This window comes from Periplaneta americana, chromosome 16 (genome assembly GCF_040183065.1).
Source record: "Periplaneta americana isolate PAMFEO1 chromosome 16, P.americana_PAMFEO1_priV1, whole genome shotgun sequence".
Classification (NCBI taxonomy): Eukaryota; Metazoa; Arthropoda; class Insecta; order Blattodea; family Blattidae; genus Periplaneta; species Periplaneta americana.
Genome location: NC_091132.1, coordinates 159,660,321 through 159,686,317, shown reverse-complemented (window position 1 = coordinate 159,686,317; position 25,997 = coordinate 159,660,321). Strand labels below are relative to the sequence as shown.

The following is a 25,997-nucleotide window of genomic DNA, read 5'->3' as shown; positions in this document are numbered from 1 at the left end:
ACCTGTGTAAGATATTTCGCATAGGAATTATGAAGTACGAGCACTCGAACAGTAGAACAAAGACTGAATGCTGCACGGGTTTGCTCAAAATTTTGCGAGAGTTCTTGGGACAATTGCTTTGAAAGCAGATATTGACTATTTTACAATTTGGGAAAAACACCTTCAGGTAGGCCTGCCGGTATCTTCCTATTGCCGGCAGTAGTAATATGTAAGGATAAAGGCTTATAATAACAGATTCTGGAAAGGAATAGGTACTAATATAAAGTATAGCACAACATGGGCTACTGTACTTTTTTCCGCAGCAAAGAAAAAAGAAGAGAGTGAGAGAAAGACAGTCGGTTAATCTGTTGATGGGTTAATAGCGTGACTGATAATTGGGGTTCTACTGTATTGTATATTTAGGTAATGCCTACCAACAAATTCTCATTGCATGAACATGTGTATATGTGCAATACGTAGGCCTACATAAAAGGCAGAAGGTCATGTGCCCAAACAATTAGAAGATTCGTTAAAAGATTTAAAGAAACAACCTCAAAGAACAATCGAAATTAAAACAGAAAACATAATGTTCTTATAGAAAAAAAATTAGACGTAATTGGTGAAAGATTGGGGGCTATTTCCAGCAACAACTGTGAGCATGGTGAGTCCAAATTATTGAATACTTATTGTTAGTATTGTTATGTATTGCCCCACGCCGTGGCGTCGTGGTCTAAGGCATCCTGCCTAGGACTCGCGTTACGGAATGCGCGCTGGTTCGAGTCCTCATGGGGGAAGAAATTTTCTCTTGAAATTTCGGCCAGTATATGGGACCGGTGCCCACCCAGCATCGTGATGCACTTGGGCAGCTACGATAGATGGCGAAATCCGGTTACGCAAACCAGCTATAACGGCTGGGTTGTTCATAGTGCTAACCATACGATACCATGATTCCGGTTGGATGACCGTCAACCTCTGCTTCGGCATGTGGCCATGAGGCCAGCAGCCGGCTGGTCGGTCCTGGTCCTTCATGGGCTGTAGCTCAACGGATTACTTATTTTTATGTATTATGGAAGTGTCGGAGAAATGATTACGCACTTGGCAGAAACCACGCTAGCAGTGGGCCACGAATCACCAACTTTTTTTTCACGTCACATCATAATAATGTCTCTGTATTACAGAGCTGTTCTTTTACATGCTGCGTTACGAGACATTTCACTCTGGAGTGTGTACACGTGCATTCATTGGAATGTCAATTTAATAACAATGGAGTGGAGAGATTGAAAATAGTCACTAGTTTTCAATGAAGATCTGTATATGATATATTTCATAATTATTGTATTTTGTGTACTGCAGGAAGGAAATTTGTTCGATCTGCACGTGACTGAAATAAAGGCGGAATGTATGGACCACAGCTATGATGTGAAATCAGAGATAAAATTTGAGGAAACTCCTGTGCAAATCGACTTTCCCATCGTGAAAAGTGAAACTGAGGTGAGTGTAGTTAACGAAGTGTGTTGGGTTGGTAGTTCTCATTTTATTATTTACTGGCTGATGTTGCTATTACGTTCAGGTAACCAGGGATACGAATACCTTGCTGACCATTTCTTCATCATCCTTCATTAACTAATATATTTTAATTTCAATAAGAATGCAATTATAATAAATTTATTAGTAGTCATAATAGCAATGAATCGATAATGAGTACATGCGACACAATGATGAAACTAAATTGAGGTTGATTATGTAAGCAACTTGTCAAGTTTGTTTTTAAGCAGGTATGCGGTAGTCTTCGTAGAAGTTAAGCAAACGTTTTTGCTGACATGAAAATATTACAAGAAAGAAAGATTAACCTACATATGGAATGTACCGATTCAGCTATTTCAGGTTCATGACTTACAGTATGTCGACATCTGATCACCTAATTGGAATAATAAATTATTATGTAAAATAAGACCTAAATATTACAATTAGATTTTGAAAAGGAGCAAATAAATAAGGTTTAAAGTCTTAAGGGTTATCACGATTGGTTTAAACATGCACTAAAACAAGATGTAAGTGCAAGTTTGAACCAATAAATTATTGAGATTTGCGATAGATTAATTAGTTTAGGAAATTGTATATTTATTATGTAGAACTACATTTGTATATAGATCTTTTGTTAAATTATTAAGTTTTGTACTTTTGTGAACTATATCAATAAATCTATCTATCATCATCCTTCAGGAATTTGCTCCAACCAATTTCTTCTGGTAGATATTGGGATACTGAATGTTCGCTAAATCATATCCATTTTGAATTTTTTAAATTCCGATCACAATATTTAGTATGTGCACTACAAATTTAATTGACAGCCTAGTATAGAGTTGGGATCAATCTCAGTTACATTTGAATTAATCCAGTGGTAGGTCAGTTAACTTGTGGTTTATGCCTGGTGTAGGAAATTAAATTAGGGGAAGATGGGGGAATAAGAAACAAAAGAGGTAATAAGAAACACGAGTTGGCTCTGGTGACTAGCTGAGAGTAGACAGAGGTCTGAATTTTTTACAGAAAATAGTTCAGAGATATCACTACTTAACTGTCAATTCAAACTGGGCTAAAGTTTCTTGAAATAACTGGAAGAAATTAAGGAAATATAGAAAAAAATTCAAATGCAGTAAAATTTCTTATTATCCCAAACGGGGTAATGAGAAACAGGTATACTACTCCTAATGGAAAGCAGTGGGCAAAATTTCGGGGGAATAGTAAACACATATTATCCTACAAATTTTAGATCTCTACACATTCAACTTCTGAAGTTACACGGATTTAAAGTTTTAACCATCAGAAAGTTATATTCAAAGGTGAATCTTGCCCATTGAATTCCACTGAGAAAGTGGTAATGAACAGCAGTAGGTATTTGTTTTAAATACAACTACTTACACAACTAGAAAACTTATTATTTACATCATTTTTACACCATTTTACGTTTAAAAAACTTGCAGAAACTCAGAAGAAACTTAACAGGAAAAGATATGGAGGCAGAGTGATCCTGTAGTGGTTTAACATCTAAACACACAAATAAACTGAAAACAAATTATCCCTTAAGGAAGTTCAAATATTAGGCCTACATTGAACCTAGGCCTATTTATGAAAAACAAATTTTATATTTAAATACTTTGAAGAGCTCCAATGAAAAATAACTTGCATAAATACAAAGATAAGTGAAGAAAAAATTATACCTTCTACAAAAATTACAATAACACAATAAACATCAATCAATCAATCAATCTTAATGTATCCAGCTATTTGCTGACAACATAAAGTCCGCTACACTCTTTTCAGTTCTTGTTTTTCATGAGAAATGGGGGAAATTTTGATTGGTGTATAGACCTATTTATGAAAAACGACTTTTACATAGAAAGAGCTCGAAAGAAAAATAACACTGATGCAAAGACAACTGAAAACAAAATTTGTTTAATTGAATAATTTAATTATTCCTTTTAGAAAATAAAAATTACATAACGAATATATTTTATTAGAAACAAATAGATCTAGTCTACAACAAGCACAAGATGGTTAGACTAAGAATTGAACTAGCTAATTCAGGATATTGATTCAATTTGTTTTTTCATAGACACATACAAGGTTTGTATTTTTGTCCTGTCGCTACGCAAACTAGAAAATGGCCCTGAACCTTGCAAATTGATTGGGCCATGGAAAATAAATCTATTTTCACAACTACAATGTCTTCATGAGGATGCCACATAAAGTTGTCAAATTCTTGTCTTAAAAACTTCATTTTACTATTTTACTCGTGTCTTCATCATCGAAATCTATGACTCTACCCAGGTACCAGTTGAGGTCATAGAAAACAGCTTAGTATTTCTCTAGCCTAATATTAATGTTTCCAGGTTGTCTTTCTCCATCATCTTCAGAAGAGATGGCTTCATTCCAGTCGTCTGATGTTTTTTCATACACTGGTTCCGGTTCATCTGCAGAAGATCCTGAAGATTCAGTCTTGGTTGTCTTTATTTTCTTCTTGGTCTGCACTGGCGGTTTAGACTTTGTATATTGATTTCGCTGTAAGAAAACTCCTAATGTAAACATAAGCACATTGCTGTCATACCCGTGATTGGCTTCCAGTAGAAACACTCACATGAAGCAGGAAAATATAGTTAGTATTTGGAAACCACAATCTTGTATTGTTTGAAAATAAAAAAATTGAATTCTAGTTGTTAAATACGATGAAAAATTTAACTTCACTCATATGTAAAACGCTATGTAAAAGAAAAGCTACTTTTATATTTTGTTATGTGCTATGAACGCGGATGAATACCAACAGTAATACCAAGGTAGTCTGTTCTTGTAACAAGCTGGCGCCACTTGAGCTCGTAGTTGTTCACGTGAGCACGCAGTACTGAAGTATGGCTTCTGTCCATTGTGAAGACATAAGACTTAAAAATAATTTAATTGCAGTAATTATAAAGTAATGTCTCCTAAGCAAACGAATGCATAGTAGTGAGGTTAGGCCTACTTGACGAGTAACAGGAAATGTTTAACATGAAACAGAATGTACAACAGTAGGCGGGAACACGTACTGAGAATCTATGGCGCCAAACAGCGGCCAATGAAGCCTCATTTCAGTCACGTGCTATTGTTTACATTAGGATTTTTCTTACAGCGAAAAGATTATAGATACTTTAGAAGTAGCTGCTTTTGAGTCTGCCTTCTCCTTCAGTCGAGCCATTGCTTCTTTTGAGGTGAGAATTTCTCCTGCACCAGCTGACAGTTTCTTTCGTTAGAAAGATCCACTTACACTGTTGACCTTCTCTTGAACTGATTTCCGCACGTTCTCTGACAGTGTTGCTCTGATGAAAGATTCAAAAGGCATTATTGGTGTGGTGCAGTGTTCTTTAAGCCAACTCCACTTGTTGATGGTAGAGGCTCTTCAAGATCTGCATTTTTGCTTTGAGGGGCTTCCATGAACTTCTTAAATCTCGACAGTTTTATGGGGTCATAAGCATCCTCTGGAAACTTTTAGTTGTCAGTTGGAAACAGCCTGGTATTCTTGAACCCAGACACCAAGTTCCGGCTTGAAAAATTGTTTTCCCATAACTATTTTATGCACCAGGAAAATTCTCCTCGGGATAATGTGAATCCTAGATTTTTCCTGTTCCACTCCAAAAGAATATCATTCTATGCTTTCTTCAGTGGTCGAAAAACAGATTTACCTATGCATTTTAACAATGTTTCCGTTCTCGTTCTCGTTCTCGTCGTTTTCGTTCCCTGTTTATTGTCTCGCAATCCTTGTCACTGGTTGCGACAAGATTAAGTATTTATGTATGTATTTATTAACACTACAATTGGGTATATACCTGGTGGCAGTGATATATAATTACAATAATACAATAATTACAATTTCGATAAAACAATAAGTACAGTAATAATAAAAAAATAAAATAAAATAAACGTAAATTTATTTCTAACTATAAATAAGGAGGCAATAAATCTAGGACTATAAATAAAAACTATTCTATAATAAAGCTACAATAAGCAAAAGTAAATCTAACTTATAAGTACTTCTATTTCAACCAACTATTACCAGTTTCAGTAATTACATATCACTTTAATTAATTACATACCAGCTTAATTATATATCATCTTAATTAATTAAATATCACCTTAATTTATTTACATATAAATTAAATTACATATCATCTTAATTAATTACATATCAACTTAATTAATTATATATCAACTCAATTAATTACATGACACAACTTAAATAATTTCACTGCTCCTCTAGTTATATTTTCAGTCTAATCTTCTCAACCTTTCCTTAAACGTATTGATTTTAAGAGGACCACCCTGATAGATTGCTGCAGGTAAGCTGTACCAGTCTACTATTGTGCGGTTCACAAAGGAAAATTTTGCCACGTCTGTTCTTTCTTTTCTATATTTAAACTCCCTAATATGATCAGCCCTTTCTAAGTATGATGGTGTATGGGTGATAAAGAGATAGGTTGCTGACAAATAGACCCACTATCAGTAACAAGGTTTGTAGTTTGGTGACGAGATATATTAATGAAAATTCTTTCGGGCAGTTATCACATAAGTGAACGCTAGGTTCATTAGCCCTTTGATGAACTATTTTTGTTTTTAAAATTAGTCTATTTTAACGATATTATCTGGATCACACCATATTTCTCTGTCATTTTCCTGGGATAACGTATTATATCTTCGAAAACATGCGTTTTCTTGTTTTGCATTAAAATATGCCATTATACTCCTTAAATCTTTCACTTGACTAATGCAGTGAATTCTTTGAGAATACAGTCACGGATTTTACCACAGTCTAGTATATACAGTCACGAAACTCAATACTTACTAAATATCCAAACATAGATAATAGCTCACCACTAGGAACGCTACTATCGCCTCATCACAGACTCTTTCCCTAGCAGACGATAAAATGTATTGTACTCTCGATATCGTGTTCTTTTGAAAAAATTAACATCTTTCTTCAGTGGTCGAAAAACATTTTTATCTAGTGGCTGCATGAAATGGCTAACATTTGGAGGCAATTTGACCAGGATAGCATTATTTTAATGGTCTTTCTTCACCAAGTCATATGAGAGATGAATTATGACACCATCAATAAATAAAATTATCATTTTCTCTTCCCTCTCTTCTGGTGGTGGAATGTTCTTAAGAAAAATCAGTGAAAACCAATTGGCGAACAATGTACCTTCCATCCATCCGTCGAACTACATATTTGGCGAGTTAAGTGTGCTTAAATGCGACTGGCTCATGTCAGTAGATTTACTGGCATGTAAAAGACCTCCTGTGGGACAAAACTCCTGCACATCCGGTGACGCTGATATAACCTCTTCAGTTGCGAGCGTCGTTAAATAAAACTTAACTTTAACTTCCATCCATCCTTTATTCTGAGCGGTGTATGCTATACCTGGATAGTCATCTTTTGGGATCCACGAGCTCCAAATATACTTTCCATGGAGTATTGATGGCCCAGAACCAGACTGTTCCAAATCCATTTTACTATTTTTTTTTTGAAGAGCTATTTTAAGATCCTGACATTCAAAGTTTCATGAAACAATTTGGAATAGCTTCATAGCAACCTTAGGAGAGGAATATTTATAATTTTGTTCGATTCATATATGCAGAGAAGAACTGGAACACAATTACTTTCCTATAAAAAATTGGACTTAGAACAGTCTGGTTCTCAGCCATCGATATGATGAATGGTGGCATCTTTTCACCACTTTCAGAACCACAAGCAAGAACTGTTGTGTTAGATTTGTCTGTTCCTGCAATATTCTTTGAAACTCGTTTCTGACTTTTAGGAGCAATGACCTTGGTATATTTAGGATCATGTGAAAATGTTGTTTGATCACAGTTATATACCAAATTACCATCATTGACACCAATATTTTCGTCTTCATATATCTTTTTTACTTCATCATAGAACTGGCTGATAATGAAAGGATCGGCACCTCTGACTCTCTGATAGACATTCTCCTTTCCATATCCAAAGTTCTGGGTTTTTCTTCATAAAGCCATTAAAGCAATCATCTGAAGGTCCCTTGTCTTGCCACCTTGTTTTCAAATGTTCATGGTCTACAAAGTTCTTTACCAGTTGTGGGGTTTTTTTTTTTTTTTTTTTTTTTTTGTTAAACCCTCTCCATGCAGAGCATAAGTTTTTAAAGAATTTAACCAAAACTTGCTCATTCCAGTGCCTTTTTTCTGGAAAAAAGTTTACCGAAACACTAGCACTCTATCACATTATACAACAAAAACGTAGGTTTAAAAATATTAGCCCTACATACCTTATATTACAATAAGGTCCAAACGGAGCTCATCGATTTTCAGCATAACGGAAATTTTGCGATTTCGAGCTATAGTTTCAGGATCAATAACGGAAGATGGCAGCACTAGATTGCATGAGTTACTTTTGCACCAACGCTAATAATGAGAAAATGTAAACTCTTGGACTCGGCAGTGGCGGTAATTTTAATTTTCAATTTCGCTTATAAAATATATCTCGTTGGAATTTGTAATGTCAAAAGTTTACCGGAACGCGATCCGGCTGAAAAAAAGCACTGCTTTAAACTAATTTCAGGTTTTCTGTCTCTTCCCAGGGAAATGTTTTCAATGTCACCACCTTGCAGTATCTTCAATTGCTTGCAAAGAGTAGAAGCAGGAACATGAAATTTATTTGCAGCAACTCTTAATGGCATTCCATTTTAACTGCTTCCACTGAATTTTTAACATCTTCAACGCTATATTGACAACGAACATTTTTTTTCACGTTCTAGTCATTTTAAAAAATCAACACAACACGAAAAATTTACCCCTACTTTTGAAATGAGGTTATGTATATATTAGATGCTCGTACAGTAGTTAGTCCAATGTGGAAATATTATTTAGGCCTAAGTTTCTTCATACTATCACTATTGTATGGTATAGGAATAGACAAAGTTCGAATAGTTGAATTTATAATAGCTGTAAGCATACTCTGTTTCTTAAGACCACGAGCGTCGACCTGGTTGGCGAGTTGGTATAGCGCTGGCCTTCTTTGCCCAAGGTTGCGGGTTCGATCCCGGGCGAGGTCGATGGCATTTAAGTGTGCTTAAATGCGACAGGCTCATGTCAGTAGATTTACTGGCATGTAAAATAACTCCTGCGGGACAAAATTCCGGCACATCCGGCGACGCTGATATAACCTCTGCAGTTGCGAGCGTCGTTAAATAAAACATAACATAACAAGACCACAAGCAATTAGTTTATTATTACCCCGCATTGTGTAAACATATAGGGTAATAGTCAACACAACACTATGACGAAACTGTATGCGCAAGTTTGGATGGACGATACCGCGAGAACACGTGAAATACGAAATGCAACGTTGCCAAACCATCACAAATTAAAATAGTGTATCCAATATGAAATTGACTAGAATGTGTGACAAAGATCGGATATAAACATCACTCTAAACGCAGAAAAGCTGACACGTTTCTTATTCCCCTTTCCTCCCCTAGTAATGTTTTTCTAAAAAAAACTTAAAATTTTTTAACGACACGATAAAAGTGTTAAAATTTTAAAAATAGGTTATGTACCTTAGACAGACGGCCCATTTCGACGCCGGTTCTGCGTCATCTTCAGTGTCCTAAGAACTACTGATGTTCCTGTTGATCTTGCATACTGCCATTTGCATTCGTCAGTTGTAGGGGTGGGGGTGTGTTGCTCCTATGGTGGGGGTGGTTGTTTTTGTGCTATGTATCATGATATCGAATAATGTGTGGGTATTGAACTGTAATTGTGTATTAAGTATATGTTGTGGGTATGTTATTGTATGTTTGTATATTTCGTATTGTTCTAAAATGTTTAACTGTGGACTTTTTGGTATGGTGTATAGAATTTCCATATCTGTTTCTGTATGATTCTAGTCATGATTATTGTTGATAATATGTTCTGCGTAATTTGATGTGACGTATGGTTTAGTTATAGCTTTAATTTGTTCTTTATATCTTGTTTCAAAGGTTCTTCCTGTCTGTCCTATGTAAAAATGTGGGCAACTATTGCATTTTAGTTTGTAAACCCCAGTTGAATTATATTTATGTGAATGTTGATATGATTATTTAGATATTTCTGTGTTGTGTTATTTGTTTTGTATGCTATCTTGTATTTTAGTTTTCTGAATGAAGTTGCAATTTTGTAAGTATTGGTATTGTGATATGTTAATGTTATGTATTTATTCTCACAGGGTGTTTGTGTTGGTTTGTTTTGTTTTTGTTTTGCCTTTTTTATTAGTATGTCTATCATGTTAGGGTTATATCCATTGTCTTGTGCTATATATTTTATTGTGTTTAATTCTTCAGTATAGTTGTCATTGTTCATTGGTATGTTAATTAATCTGTGTGTCATTGTGCGGAAAGCTGCAGGTTTATGTTTTTTTGTAGTTCTTTTTAAATTCCTTTGATAGCTAAAGTCGACATGATTGATGTTTATGATTCGAGTGTCATTCTTATTTACTCTTTCAATTAACTTATTATGTAAATCATACTTAAAACGGAGTATTTCTTACAAAATACCATAATATTTTGTCTTTGTTCTTTTTAAATTGCTTTGCTTTTCTCAGCGACAATTTTTTACTTTTTACTGGATTTAGTAGAATTTAATATCAAGCCTAGAACTATAAACTGCCATGGATTCATTTTTCAACTATTGCTTCCCTATACCTTAGTTTAACATAACCTTTGCAGGAGGAAATACGTGAGTTAAATAAAGTGGAGGAGGTCAAACTGGAAGTAACAGCAGAAGAGGATGAAGTCTTAACAGAGAGGTGAGTGAAGTGTGAGAGGCTTTCCTTCGTTGTTGGTGACACTGCTTTATTGGAGTAATAATGACGAAGGTCAGAAGTTTTGCCATTATTTTCAACTTTATTTTAATTCAGATGAACGCCTCAGTATTAATTGGCATCCTACCTGTGAATCTATCTTCATGTCTGTCTATGTGTTTGTCTATGTATCTCTCTGTCTGTTCTTGTGGCTGCATGTCTTTCTTTATCTGTTTATCTCTCTCGTTTTTCTGTCTGCCAATCTAGTTTTTCTCTCATGTATCTGTCTCTGTGTGTGTGTGTATTATGATATCTTCGAAAACATGCGTTTATCTTTTGCCTTAAAAATACGCCATTATACTCGTTAAATCTTTCACTTGACTAATGCAGCGAATTCTTTAAGAATAGTCACGTGTTTTACTGTCAACATATCGATTCTCTTTTGTTTCACATGGCTAGGTATGGCCTGGTGACTAGTGGCGAGTGTATTCGTTGCTGTAATATCTGTATTATCTTCTTGTCCCATAGAATTTTTACACTAATATCTTTGAGTATATATACATCGAAATATCTTTCAGCGTGTTACTACTTACTAAATATAATAAAATTTGTGTCTCGTGTACTTTTTGTTTGGTGATTTTTTGTGCTTAAGTCTTCATTGCTGGAACTCAAATCAGATATTCTTCACAGCATTGGAATGCCAGTCTACTATGACAGTATTACAGAAGAGATGTGCCTGCAGATAGAAGAGAACACTTGCAAATGTGAAGTTTGTGGAAAGTGTTTTTTCGACTTGGCGAAGCTCAAGAGCCATGTTCTTTTACACACGCCCAAAAAACCGTTCTTTTGCGATATCTGTGGTAAGGATTGTTTAAAGTTGGATCATCTCAAAAGACATGAACGCGTACATACAAGCGAGAAGCCTTTCGTTTGTCATATATGTGGCAAGAAATTTTCGCAGTCTGGTAGTCTGAAAAGTCATGCAGTGGTACATACGAAGGAGAAAACGTTTAGTGATATATGTGGAAAAAAGTTTGCCATATCGAGAAATTTGAAAAACCAAGCAGTTGTACATAATGGCGAAAAGCCATTTAGTTCTGATATATGTGGAAAGCAGTTTTCGGAATTTGGCAGCCTAAAAAACCATGCTCTAGTACACACAGGGCAAAAGGTATTCAGTTGTGACTTATGTGGTAAGAAGTTTGCCACATTAAGTAATGTGAAAAGGCATGTACTAGTACATACTGGCGAGAAACCATTAAGTTGTGATATATGTGGAAGAGCATTTTCGGATTCTGCTAATCTAAAGAGGCATGCTGCCGTACACATAGGGGAGAAGGCGTTCAGTTGTGAAGTGTGTGGAAAGAAATTTTCAGCATCTCGGTATTTAAAAAGGCATGCATTCGGTCATACAGGCGAGAAACCATTCGTTTGTGATATCTGTGGGATGAAATTTTCTCAATCTGCTACTCTAAAAAGGCACGGTGTAGTGCACACAGACGAGAAGTCCTTCAGTTGTGATACATGCGGAAAACAATTTTCGGAATATGGTAGATTAAAGAGGCATGTACTTTTACACGCACGACAAAACACTTTTAGTTGTCATTTATGTGGCAAACAGTTTGCGAAACTTTGTAACGTGAAGAAGCACACACGTGTACATACTGGCGAGAAGCCATTTAGTTGTGATATATGTGGAAGGAAATTTTCGGAATCTGGTAATCTAAAAAAGCATGGAGCCGTACACACAGGGGAGAAAGCGTTCAGCTGTGATATATGTGGGAAGAAATTTTCATCATCTCGTGATTTGAAAAAACATTCACTCGTTCACACATTGGAGAAGCCATTGTGATGTGACTGATATTGTAGGAAAACTTTTCCGAAAATAACTGTTCTAGAAACAGCATGCAGTCTTACATCCTGGCGAGAAGCCATTCACTTGTGATAAGTATGGAAACAAATTTTCGCAATCGGAATAGGCATCAACGCGTACACACAAGTCATGAGATTTAGGCGGGTGCACAGAGAATCAGATGCGAAGCTACGTTTTGCTTTACAACGCCTGGCTATAGCTTAAAACTGTCAGCTCACGACAAATGATTTGCTGGTTGTGTGGGTTTGGAAAACTGGCCACAGTGTAGAGAACATACAGTAAAGACACCTAAGTCATTTCGTGGGAACAAATTCTCAGTGCGCATGTCACGATACCGGGTGTATTATCTGGAACCTTCACCAGATGGATCTCCATCTATGACGGGGCTGGCATAATTTAATATTAACTGAAAACATTCATTACTCATCTTTTAATAATTTTAAAGACATGAGGCAAAGGAATGGCAATAGAACCATAATAATAATTACTTCCGTATGCAATCATAATGAAAATATTCACTAATTGACGCAACGTTCAAGTCACTGTTTGAGGCTTATGTTGGTAAAATTGATCCAAGTACAACATAATACATCATGGCGTCTGTTGCGGTGAAGTGCGAACATGAATGTCAACAATGGATATAACTATTTTGATTTCTTAGCGACATAATATTAATGATAGATAATATACATACATGATTATTCGTATTAGTGACCAATAAAATAAATAAATATTTTACTAATATTTTGATACTGATTTGATACTAGCGACATAGTTGGATTCATTGAGAACTAGACCTTACTGAGCTTGAATTTAGTTCCAACAACATCAAAGGTGCCGACAAGAGTTGTCCCTACTGATTCTTCTTATACTGTGAACTGGCCTATGCTAGAAAATGGCATCAATGAAAGAGAACTCTATTAAAAATTCTGTTGTATTTGGTTATTTTGGTTATTATTTCCCAAGGACATGTCTAATAGACCTAAAAATCTGTACGATTCAAAGAGTCTTAAAATTAAATACTATTAATGTATTGCACAAACGTCATTTTATATATTTATGTCTACTTCTCGTCTCACAATAAGGAAAAATAATATATTATATTAATAATGAGTGATAGTATAGAGCAAAGAATTATGCTTACTACAAATTGTTATTACTTTTAATTATTACTCACCTGGTGCTTTCATCTCTTTTGCAATTTCCTACACATTTTTCAGAAACCACATTATTCTAGTGATATTGTTTCAAAGATTGTACAGAACGTATATTTCCTGTACTAAAACCAAATTATCCGCATCGAGCTCCATTGTGAATAATGTGCATTACACAGCAATAGTATTCGTAGATAGTGAAAGTGTGCAATCATAGACACTACTAACGCATGGATAGTACACTACAGCTATCAGACAGTCTCCTCGCGACGAACTTCAAGCAGTGATTCGATGTTGTCTGTGTGTGTCTACACGCGACCGTCACGCCACGTCTCAATCTGTGTGCACCCGGCCTTACAATTTGGTAGAACTTTTGGGCGACTTCAGTTAGAATTATACAACTGTCCCTGTCCAAGGCTGATCATATAACAGGTAAGACTGAGAGAGTGTTTGTAACTGTATATGTTATTCCAATATTTGATTTGGCGTTATGAGTACATCACAATCTTTGTATATCTGCCAAACACGATGTAGTATTCCTGTGTGAGGAATTTGCCTGCACAATATAATGCATCAAAATTGCATCTTCACTATTTTTCAAGGCAAATCATTTCAAAGTTGTGTTCTTTGTAATGAAGGCTCCTATTTAGAGTCATAACATTCGTAACAGTGAATAAAACGTCTTTCATAAGAAGAAAGGGAAACAGACAAACCGATTAATATATCCACAGAACTTTTAATACTGAGGCCGTGTCTCAAAGCTCAAGCCCATACATCACACTAGTGACTAGCAACAAGGTGACTTGTAAACTATACACTAGGGAGCTTTGGAAATGTATGCTTGAAGCATGGCCTTCTTCATAGATTATTTTTCTAAAAACCATGACATCATGGTGCAGCACTAAATTAAGAAGGCAGTGTCCTAATGCAGTTTCATTACGAGTTATATGGGAAAGATAAGGGCTTAATATATTACAGTAATGTTTAAAACTGTACAGAAGGTACTAACAATGTCAGAGTTCAAAGTTAACGTGTTATTCTACATTATATTTGCATTATTTCACTTCCAAAGCATTTTCAGATTTCATAACCCCATTTGCTGATGAGGTATCCATGTTTGTTTAGTGAACAAGTCATCAATCAAGCAAGCATTTTCGTTGACTAGCTGCTACCGACTTGATTGCTATGCACTATGTGGCTTCGGATGATGACTTCTGACGTCACATCCGGCTACTTAGTCAACAATCTAGTTCACTTCAGCTGAAAATGTAGCTTTGAGACATGGCCTAAGTCTCAGTTATGTACATGAATATTGGACGAAGATTTGAACTCAGGCTTTCTTCGATATGGCAACTCATCCATATTTTTGTGGTGACAGCTTTGATAATAATTTAAGACCATTGAATTGTAACTATTTATGCAACAACGTCATAGACTAACGATAGAAGTTGTGAAAGAAAACCGCGCTCACACACTTTCTATAGCAATGGAAAATTTCATTCACTATCTGAAGAGGTTCTGAGGGCAATGAATCTAAGGCAACTGCACGTAAGGAAAACTATGGTTATACCACGGAAGGGATCAATTCGCGTGTCTAACGACAAAGATAGCTACATAACATGGCAAATATTGAACAAGTTTATATATAAATGCACATTTAACATGAGTTTAATACAGCAAATCCTTTTTTTTTTGTTTTGTTTTTTTTTTTTTTTTTTTTTTTTTTTTTTTTTTTTTTTTTTTTAGAACTTTGTACTGGTACATGTAATAAGTCCGTGTCTCAAAGCTACATTTTCAGCTGAAGTCAACGAGATTGTTGACTAAATAGCCAAATGTGACGTCAGAAGTCATGATCCAAAGCTACATAGTGCATAGCAATCAAGTCCGCAGTAGCTAGTAAACGAAAATGCTTGCTTGATTGTTGACTTTTTCATTAAACGTGGTATACACCCGAACTCATAAAGAAAATAAAAAAAAAAAAAAATACAGGCATAGGCAAGCATATAAAAAATCAGGGTCACTATATCATTTATACAAGTTTGATACACTAAGAGCTGAGGTCAAAAATGATATACGTAATGCATTGAAGAATATACTTTAGATGTTGAAAAATTCTATGCTTGATGGAAACTATGAGGCCTTTTGGAAATACACAAAAGAGATGCGTAAATCTAACAGTAGCTTGCCATGTAATATGAGATACTTAGATTGCAATTTTGAAACACCTGAAAAAATTGTAAATATTTTTAAGAACTACTTCCAAAGTGTGTACATTCCTAGTAGTATCACTTCTGAAGTTACCTTTGAACACATGTCTCGTGAACATTTTGATTGTATTAACATTAATGTTGTCCACACCTGTGGAGTAACGGTCAGCGCGTCCGGCCGCGAAACCAGGTGGCCCGGGTTCGAATCTCGGTCGGGGCAAGTTACCTGGTTGAGGTTTTTTCCGGGGTTTTCCCTCAACCCAATACGAGCAAATGCTGGGTAACTTTCGGTGCTGGACCCCGGACTCATTTCACCGGCATTATCACCTTCATTTCATTCAGACGCTAAATAACCTAGATGTTGATACAGCGTCGTAAAATAACCCAATAAAATAAAAAAAAAACATTAATGTTATTAGCGAAGATGATATTATTAGTGCAATTAAGAAACTTAGATCGAAGAAATCAGTAGGGCCAGACGAAATCCCCTCCATATATTGTAAAGGGGTGTAAAGAATGTCTCATCAAACCCCTATTGCATATTTATAATTTATCTCTCAAGACTCGGATTTTTCCTGATAGGTGGAAAATAGCCAAAGTTTGTCCAGTTCATAAGGGCTGAGACAAGGAACTGGTTAATAATTATAGACCTATATCGATATTGTCCATCTTTTCAAAACTTTTTGAATCTATTATATATATATATATATATATATATATATATATATATATATATATATATATATATATATATATATATATATATATATATATATATACATTTATTTCTCAGGCAAAAACATTATTGACAACAAACAACATGGTTTCGTTACTGGTAGATCAACTTCATCCAATTTATTATGGTTTTGTGATTATGTCACTGAAAATATGGAAATGGGTAATCCAGTTAATGTAATCTACACAGACTTCAAAAAAGCATTTGATACTGTTGATTACTATATATTGTTAAAGAAGCTTGCCAAATACGGGATTAGTAATTCTCTTATAAATCTATTTAGAAGTTACCTATTAAACCGCAAACAGTTTGTTGTCTTCAACAAATGTCGATCTGAAGAATTTACAGTGACATCGGGATTCCCTCAAGGATCAAATCTGGGTCCACTTTAATTTTATTATTTATAAATGACCTACCGAACTCGATATCAAACTCACTATGTTTAATTTATGCTGATGATGTCAAAATTATTAAATCTTGTCCTACAGCTAATGACTGTCACTTGCTTCAGAGAGATCTAAATGAGTTATACAAGTGGTCACTGAAGAATAAACTGTATTTCAACTTAAATAAATGTCATTATCTGATATATACTAGGAAAAAACACTTATTTTACTTACAGATACTCAATGGGTGGGGAATTCCTGGAAATGACTGACAAGGTAAAAGATTTAGGGATAGTATTCACTTATAATATGGATTTTTCCAGCCATATACTTGAACTTGTGGCTCAGTCTTTAAACTTCTAGGATTTATCTATAGACATACCACAAAATTCTGCTCTCAAGATAGCTTAAAAATTCTATTTTTTTCACTAGTTAGATCAAAACTTGAATATTGCGGTACTGTATGGAACCCCTATCAAATTAAATATATTAACAAAATTGAGAGTGTTCAAAAAAGATTCATCAGATTTTTGTTTCTTAAATCATTTGGTTACTATCCCTCCTGGAATAATGAAAGTAGTATCTCATACTCATTTCTTTTGTCTCTCTTTAATTTTGAAAGTTTGCAACACAGAAGAAATAATAATGATACAAAATGCCTCCATAATTTATTAACAAGTTCTGTAAATAGTCATCTGCTGTCCAGAATAGCAATACATGTACCAAGAGAGAACTGTGGGACCAGTAAAACATTTAATATAAACTATGCTAGGACATTTTATTATAAGTACTCTCCACTTCTTAGAATCTGTTCCTTCTATAATAAACTGAGCAATATTGACATCTTTCAGGATAAAACCACACTCTTGAGAGAAATAAATACCGGTAGCGTTCAAAACACTCCATAAGTATTTTGCTAATAAATAGGTCTTAACTGGTTTGCATATTGTATTTTTGGTCTTCTGTCTTAAATTATTTCATATCAATTATCATTACGAACTCACTCCTAATTCTGACTTAACGTAGGTCTAGTTCCTCATCAGTTATTGTATTATTGTTACTAATCTGTGACTAGTTATTTGCATTTCATGTTTTCTTCATACTGTAAATAATTTTGTTTTTGTTTACCGAGATTTACATGTAATATTTGCTTAATATCTTTTGTTGAGTAGTATTGGATTGTAACTGTTTAAGTTTAAATATCATTATTATATGTATTACTACTGTTATTTTCATTTCATCTACTCTGTAATTACATTGTTGAGTGGATTAAATAAATAAATAAACAAACATGGATACCTCATCAGCAATTGGGGTTATGAAATCTGAAAATGCTTTGGAAGTGAAATAATATAAATATAATGTAGAATAACACGTTAACTTTGAACTCTGACATTGTTAGTACCATCTGTACAATGTTTTAAACATTACTGTAATATAGCTATTAAGTCCTTATCTTTTCCACATGACTCGTAATGAAACTGCATTAGGACACTGCCTTCTTAATTCAGTGCTGCACCGTGATGACATAGTTTTTAGAAGAATAGTCTATAAAGAAGGCCCTGTTTCTACCACACATTTCCGAAGATCCCTAGTGTGTAGTTTACACGTCATCTATACTAAAGGCCAGGTTATGAACCGACGAAACAGGAAGCAGTTGGATTGCCGAGAGGAAAGTGCGGGTTAGAGGGGTAGCCTGTGCAGTGATGACACGTTGAGTGTGGGGGTTGGAGGGGAGAACGAGATCGGAGCTTTTCATTGGACCTCGCGTGAAAATGTCGTCTGCTAACTAAAATCTTGCAACGGAATCACGGAGACAATGTAGCCAGTTCATTTGCAGTACCACGTGCATTACGAGTCGCATTTCATACCAGCGTCATTAGCTCGTGCTTTCTTAAAAACAGTAATTTTAATTACTAATATTGTGGATAGTGTTATCGAGAACTATATACAGTAGTTATTTGAAACATATCGGTGACAAATGCTGAACACGCTTTGAATCTCTCCCCACTATGTGGCAACAGAGCTCAGAAAGAGACCAACAGAACGTTGCTTCCGGTTTAGTCGGTTCATAACCTGGCTTTTAGTATACCGTAAAGCGGGGTGACTTTGAACAGTAATTTAGCGCCTTTCTAAATTAAATGCTGTACCCAATTGCGATAAAACTGTTTAAGTTGTCAATAAACTAGTTCAGTTCTTTCGCAATTGGGTACAGCATTTAATTTAGAAAGGCGCTAATTTACTGTTCAAAGTCACCCCACTTTACGGTAGTTGCTATTGTCTTGAGTTTTGAGCTTATATTAGGCCATTATCAAGATGGCCATGACTAGACCATGATAACCACCTGACTACGATTCATGACGCAGTCTTTCTTTTTCGTTAGCCACGTAAATTCTGAGGTGAAGTCACATTAAAATTACGCCAGCAAAAATAGGAACAGATATCTCTGGTGAAGATATATTAATATATAATCTTTTTTTTTATATATATATATATATCCAAGTCCCATCTGCGTAAATGTAACTGCCTGGATTTCACATTTGATACAAGATCAAAAGGTAATCTGATTTCTTTATCCATATTTGTTGTATAACATTTATCGTAAATTATGTAAACATGCTTTTTTGATATTGTACGATCACACAAATATGTGTGATAACAGTGTGAATTATTGGTAAAATCTACTAGCACTTATACCGAGTGATTTACATTACATTCTTCCATATGTTTCTCCTTGTTGACAAGCGTCACTAAATAGCAATAATTGAATGAACAAGGAGAAGTAAAAGAAGAGATGTGTGCAGCAATCTTTAAAGTAAAGAAACATGGACATATCACAGTCTACTATATACAGTCGCGAAGTTCAATATGTAGTAAAAATGCAAACATGGGTAGTTGCCCACCACTAGGATAGCTACTATCGCCTCATCATCGCAGATCTCTCTCCTAGTAGACGACAAAATATGTTACACTTTCGTTGTGTTCTTTTGGAAAAATTAACACCTTCCTTCCATTATTGAAATATTAAATGCATAAAGTTAATATATTATTTTAATGAAGTATATTAAATTCCACCATAAACTCGAAGATACCTGCAAGAAATAGGTTAATATTATTTTTGTTTGTGCAAAACGAACTGAAATTTACTATAATCGCTTCACTCATTCAAGATTATAGCGATAATTAACTACGAAAACAATAAATATTAATTTGCATTTCCCTTTACAACAATAATAATGGAAATATGAATTAATGGAGTAACTTACGTGTACCGGTACTTGTAATGTAGGCTTACGTAGTTAACAAAGTGGGATGAGATTAAGCAATAATAATCACACCAGAATTGGAAATAAAACGTGATCAATAAATTTTATTGTAACAGACTTTTTCTACGTCTCTAGTAAAGTAACAAATAAAAATAACAACAAAATTAACAGCTATAATTAAAAACATATCCTTTGAAAAAAAAAAGTAGGCCTAAGCAATAATAATCCCACCAGAATTGAAAATAAAACGTGATCAATAAATTTCATTAAAACAAACTTACTTTTCCTACGTCTCTAGTAAAATATTATTATTCCAGTCATTGTATTTTAGCCATTAACATTTTCATTACAACCAATAACGAACATTTCACAAGCATCAATGTGAAAAACGCAACGAGCTAGCACTCGATGGAAATAAGACACAGTCCAAAGTCGACCGTGGACAGTCTATTGTTTCTAGTTGCTAACCGCTTGGAGCGCTTTATCATGAGATTTGCAAAAAATCACCTCAAGCTTCGCGACTGTATATAGTAGACTGTGGACATATGTTGACTGAAATTGTTCTCAGACATAAATCAGTTATTGAGAATGCAGTAATAGATTTTTTTACCAAAAAACAAATGAAGGAATGTTGGAAACAAATTGTGGCAAATACCATTGCAAGAATGTAATATTGTAATATACTCGTATTGTATAACAAAGAGTCCACACCTGTGGAGTAATGGTCAGCGCGTCAGGCCGCGAAACCAGGTGGCCCGGGTTCGAATCCCGGTCGGGGCAAGTTACCAGGTTGAGGATTTTTCCGGGGTTTTCCCTCAACCCAATACGAGCAAATGCTGGGTAACCTTCGGTGCTGGACCCCGGACCCATTTCACTGGCATTATCACCTTCATTTCTTTCAGACACTAAATAACCTGGATGTTGATACAGCGTCGTAAAATAACCCAATAAAATAAAAAATATATATATATAACAGAGAGTTATGGAATTATGCCGATCGAATCCTAAAAATTATAACAATAATTATTATAATGATGGTAATAATCACAATTGAAGAGTCCACTGCAAGAATGATGGATGTCATTTGGAATACATTTTGCAGGAAAAGCAATTGAAAGTTTGAAATGCTTAGCGCTCAAAGCTTAACTGTGATTTTCCGATCATTACTGGACAATAACTATCAGTGTTAATGCCATATAACTTTGTATGTACATTCTATATGTCTTAAGCTATGCATTGAAAGTCTTGGTTCATTTTCGACAAGAAAGTGACATCCATCATTCTTGCAGTGGACTCTTCGATTGTGCTATTTCATAAATCGCTTAAGTCCATTCAAAGTCTCAGCTCAAATCCATAAGGTTCAGTATGTAATCTGTGGTGGCCAAACTGATGTTGAGCACTCACTCATCTATAACTTTATCCACATTGCTTTCATGTGATAAAGATTTATGTCCATTTGAGTCTTTCCATGTCAAGTCTAACGCCTATGAAACATGACAACTTAGTATTTGCTCCTTTTTTATAAACTATATATATATATATATATATATATATATATATATATATATATATATATATATTCTCTTGATAAAATAATATAACCCATTTGTGTTTTTCTCTGGCGGGCAAATCTTTTAGTCATTTATTAAATATAACTTTTTCCGTAAATTAGGGTGCAACGTATAATGAAAACGGTTATAGTGGAAGATTCTAAAATCGTAGAAATTCCGTGTTTATATCATTTTAAAGTGCAACAATTGCACTATTTTACACTAATTTTTAGTGTTCAATCAAAAATAAAATGCCCTACTTATAAAAAGGGGGAAAAATACCTTTATATTCTTTGAAATGTTTTACATAGAATTGCATTGGTATTAGAATGCTATTTGAATAAGAAGTCGCTGTACAGATAATTTACTGATGGTGTGTTCGGGTCGGAAGGCACGGCTTGAGTGAGACCGCGCGCCGGATCATACAGCTGCAGAAGGAGTAATGAGGAGGCAACGCACGTCGTAACGAAAGACATTATCAGTGGAGCGGTGTTACCAAAACTAAACAGATAACCTCTAGTTTTAAAAGCACGTAATGTCCCATCAACACTTCGCAATTTCCCTTTAATCTATGTAACAATAATTCCTAAGACCTTCGAAACGTGACCATTTAGTATTTGTTTAAATCTTCAAGAATGTGTTCACCAGATCAAAATAAGAGGTCTGTAACAGTGTTGCCAACACACAAATTGTATCCCCGTCAGACTAAAGCTATGGTTCCGCTACGACGATCATCGCCGAGCGAACAACGCCGCTCGATTAGCTCTACGTGTAAACATACGGAGCTGGTTTCTTTACGACGTTCATCGCTGGCTGCAGCGATGTGCGTCAGCGTTCATCGCTCTGGATTGATTTGACTTCAAATTGAGAGCGATGATCGTCGTGCATTCAGAAAACAAAAGAATGACGGTAAAGCAATATGGCTTCAAAACGTGTACAACTTCTCAACAATAAATGACAATATTTTAATTAATTTTGTTTCCAGTCATCCTGCCTGTATGATATGGGTTCGAAAGTATATAGAGATGCCCATAAAAATAATTGTTGTGGAAGGAAGTTGGTGAAATTATAGGGAAGGGTGGTAAAGTAACTTGTTTTCAAGATAGGATAACATGCCAATAGGTACATTAGAAAAGCAATATTACAAATGAACTTTTTAATGACAGTGGTTATAATAATGCCGAATTGAGTGTTTTGAAGCAGGGATGTATAAACAGGGTGTCAAGAGAATCTCTTCTATGAAATTTCAACCTTTAATAACGACGATTACAGTAATGTATGTCTAATTAATTAGCCTACTCGAGACTATTTTAAAATTCAAATGAAGTGTGTCTTATCATTAGATTTCAGTTGAATAGCTTGGCCATAGCTTGAATATTGAAACCACTACAATTTATAACGAACAATGTAATTTATTTTGTTGACATGAACTGCTCGCTCGGAAAATACAAGTATTTTTCCAGAAAAGCTAAAACAAAGAGGGCACAATATTCTTTCCCTTCACTGACTTCTGAGAGCTTTAGCTACATACTGTATATTGAAAACACAGACCTAGTATTAGTCTGCAGCCACATGTATTTTCAATACGGAATAAAAATCGTTTAATGCCTACCTATATATTCTAATGCACTGTTGTAGCCCCACTCCACTTGTTAATTTACCAACATAACATGCGAGAGATCCAGGATGAATTACTGTAGCCTACCTATGTGGCCAGTTTCGTTAGTATTCCTCCTGCACCTGTCGAGTATTATGTTTGTAACAGGCAGACGGAGGAAAGCTTCATATTTCTGAAAATTATAGAATTTAGTAAACATGAATAATGGTTTTAACATAATTGCAATATCATTTTACGGTACCGGTAGGCCTATCTTAAAGTAATAGACAATTTCTCGCTGGATGGTTTTTCAACAAATAAAGTAGGATTTCTCTTCACATCACTTTCAATTACAGACATAATAAAATTGAACTGCTCTATGGTAAGTATAAAATAGTCTTTGAATTTAATTTGATCAGTAGGCCTAAGTATATGTCTACAAATTAGCTCATTGTAACACCCGTCTGTACATCTGGTTTTAAACATATAATTGGTTTGGAGTCTTCTGTCTATTGGTGTACATTATATTTAATTCGATCATATTCTTCTTCCTCAAGAAGTAATAGTCATTATTTTTTTCCCCCTATTTAAAGCCATTTTAACAACTTGTAAATTCTCAACTCATGTTCATTGTTAAACACACTGCCATCGTGATCTAAACCAGGCCGTAATGCAGGATGTGTGACGTCACTCGATGGGTCGGGCTTTTCTATTTGAGTATACGGAGCTGAGTGAAATATAATACTTTAATGCGTGTCAGTGCTCAATTTTATTTAGTGTAATGTGTGTATAAGATACGTTCACTTCTTATTGCATAATATGTTGCAGAAATAATTACAAAACTGTGTTATTTTAATGTGAACGGAGTTTTAAATGTTAACATAACCTGTTTGCATCAACATTTTAAGTTTGGAATGGAAGCTATTTTGAGATTTAATAAAGAAGAATTATTTATATTGTGATTTTAATTTAGCACATCTATCTTTTTTACTTGTAGGTAGAAAATTTACCACAGTCCCTCCTATGAAATCAGTGTAGGTACGTACGGTTGTGTGTTACTTCATCTGGTAGGTTAGATAAATAGAATTCAATACGACCCAGTATAGTGGGGAACAAATAAATAATACAATTAAACTGTTATTCAATGTAATGTGTGCATAAGTTCCGGCTAGTTCTATTTATTTGTTGCATAATGTGGCAGGAATAATTATAAAACTGTGTTATTTTTATGTGAAGAGAATTCACCATGTTAATATAACCTATTTGCGCCAACATTTCAAGTTGAGAACGAAAGCTATTGTGAGATTTAATAAAGAAAAATATATTTAGGATAAACTTCAGAACACGGTTATCTTCCTTACTTATAGGTAAAAAATTCACCACAGTCCCTCCTATGAAATGTACATTCTGTTATATTACTTAACTAGGGTTAAACGAGCGCTGAGGTATAATTCCGGTAACTTCTGATCTGAAAACAGTTGAATTTATTTTTTGTGGAGATGCATTTCATCCTCTATGCAAGGCATAATAAAAGCCTGAACTAACCGAACTAATTAGTATATGCAAGGTGTGTGAATACGAAGGGAACTACCTCAGCGCTAGTTTAGCCCTGGTAACATATTAAACTAATAAGACTGGAGTACCGTATGAAACGAATAAATACAATTGAAGTGTAGACAAATTGCATTTACAAGTTATACGTAGCGTTATGCTAAATTATGATGCATAATTGCGAATACAGAAATAAGGCAAGTACTGATAGAGTAAATATAACCTATAATGTCAACACATCAAAATATGCGTGCGATGCAACTGAAAATTGTTGAAACGTGCTTAAATGAATGTGCAAGAATTTCGTAATGAAGCGAGCGTGCTTTATTTCAATTAATTACAATACTAGACGCTGTAACAGTAATGAAAACTATAAGGTATAATTTTTCATAATATACTATATGTATCTCGCTTTTAGTTCAAATTGTGTATATTATCAAACGTATTATTTATAATGTAGATTATTCACACATAAGAAGGGCGCAATAATTTAAATTTAATAAAACAAATACGGTAAACTAACAAAAATGGATTAGACAAGAGTAACATCAGTAACGCTACACTTAGGCCTAATCATAATTTACTTTACATCCCAGTCAATATTTCACTTTCACGTGTATATTATTACGCATGTTTACTGTTTATAACACCAAAAATTCACTTAACCACATAAGGGCGCAATATTTAATCGAAATAAAGGCAGGTATTACACATACGAACTTTGCCTGCAACAACATAATTTTCACGCCAAAAATAATATTATACCTTACGTTGCAAGTGAATTGTGTCTCAAGTGTCTCACAGTCACTGTTTAAAATTTTACTGACGCGATTACACTGCATTTCAGAGAAATATATGTTATTTTTCATGTACTGCAACTAATTGATATGGTTGAAAGACCGCCCTTCGCGATCAGCTGTTAAACGAGTCACGTGGTCTGCCTTACGGCCTGTATTAGATCACGACGGCAGTGGTTAAACAGCTGGAGACAATCGATATTAATCTGCGATGTCCTCGATCGACTGATTGTCGATTCTTAGAAATCGATTATTCTCTACGGCAAAGACGGCGATGTTCGCTGCAAAGGAAACCGCATAGCCGACTTTGAGCGCCGAGCGATCATCGTCAGCGTTGTTCGCTCGGCGATGATCGTCGTAGCGGAACCATAGCTTTAAGACCAGAAAATCCGTCACAATAAACAGAAAATATTCACTCATGTCTATATACAAATAAAAAGCAAATTTTAACACAACTTACTAACCAATCTTGATTGAAATAATAATTCATCCACATCATCTGCCTCTATTTTTGCAATTGATATCCTGGGTTGGTCTACGTTCCCCCAGAAATTAAGCAATTAAA

At 34.8% G+C, this 25,997-nt stretch overlaps 1 protein-coding gene across 3 annotated transcripts in view; it reads left to right on the top strand.

Moving 5' to 3' along the window:
• The window catches only part of LOC138691592 (oocyte zinc finger protein XlCOF6-like), a 145,855-nt gene that overhangs the window by 47,919 nt on the left and 71,939 nt on the right, over nt 1-25,997 (top strand). For 2 of the 3 annotated variants that reach the window (XM_069813718.1, XM_069813717.1), the window contains exons 3-5: nt 1,333-1,470; nt 10,242-10,321; nt 11,006-14,891. In XM_069813718.1, the coding sequence (XP_069669819.1) occupies nt 1,333-1,470; nt 10,242-10,321; nt 11,006-12,167 (1,380 nt within the window). In that variant the 3' untranslated portion in view covers nt 12,168-14,891. Of the gene's footprint in view, nt 1-1,332; nt 1,471-10,241; nt 10,322-11,005; nt 14,892-25,997 lie in introns of those variants that run through there. The other variant, XM_069813719.1, reaches the window with a different exon arrangement.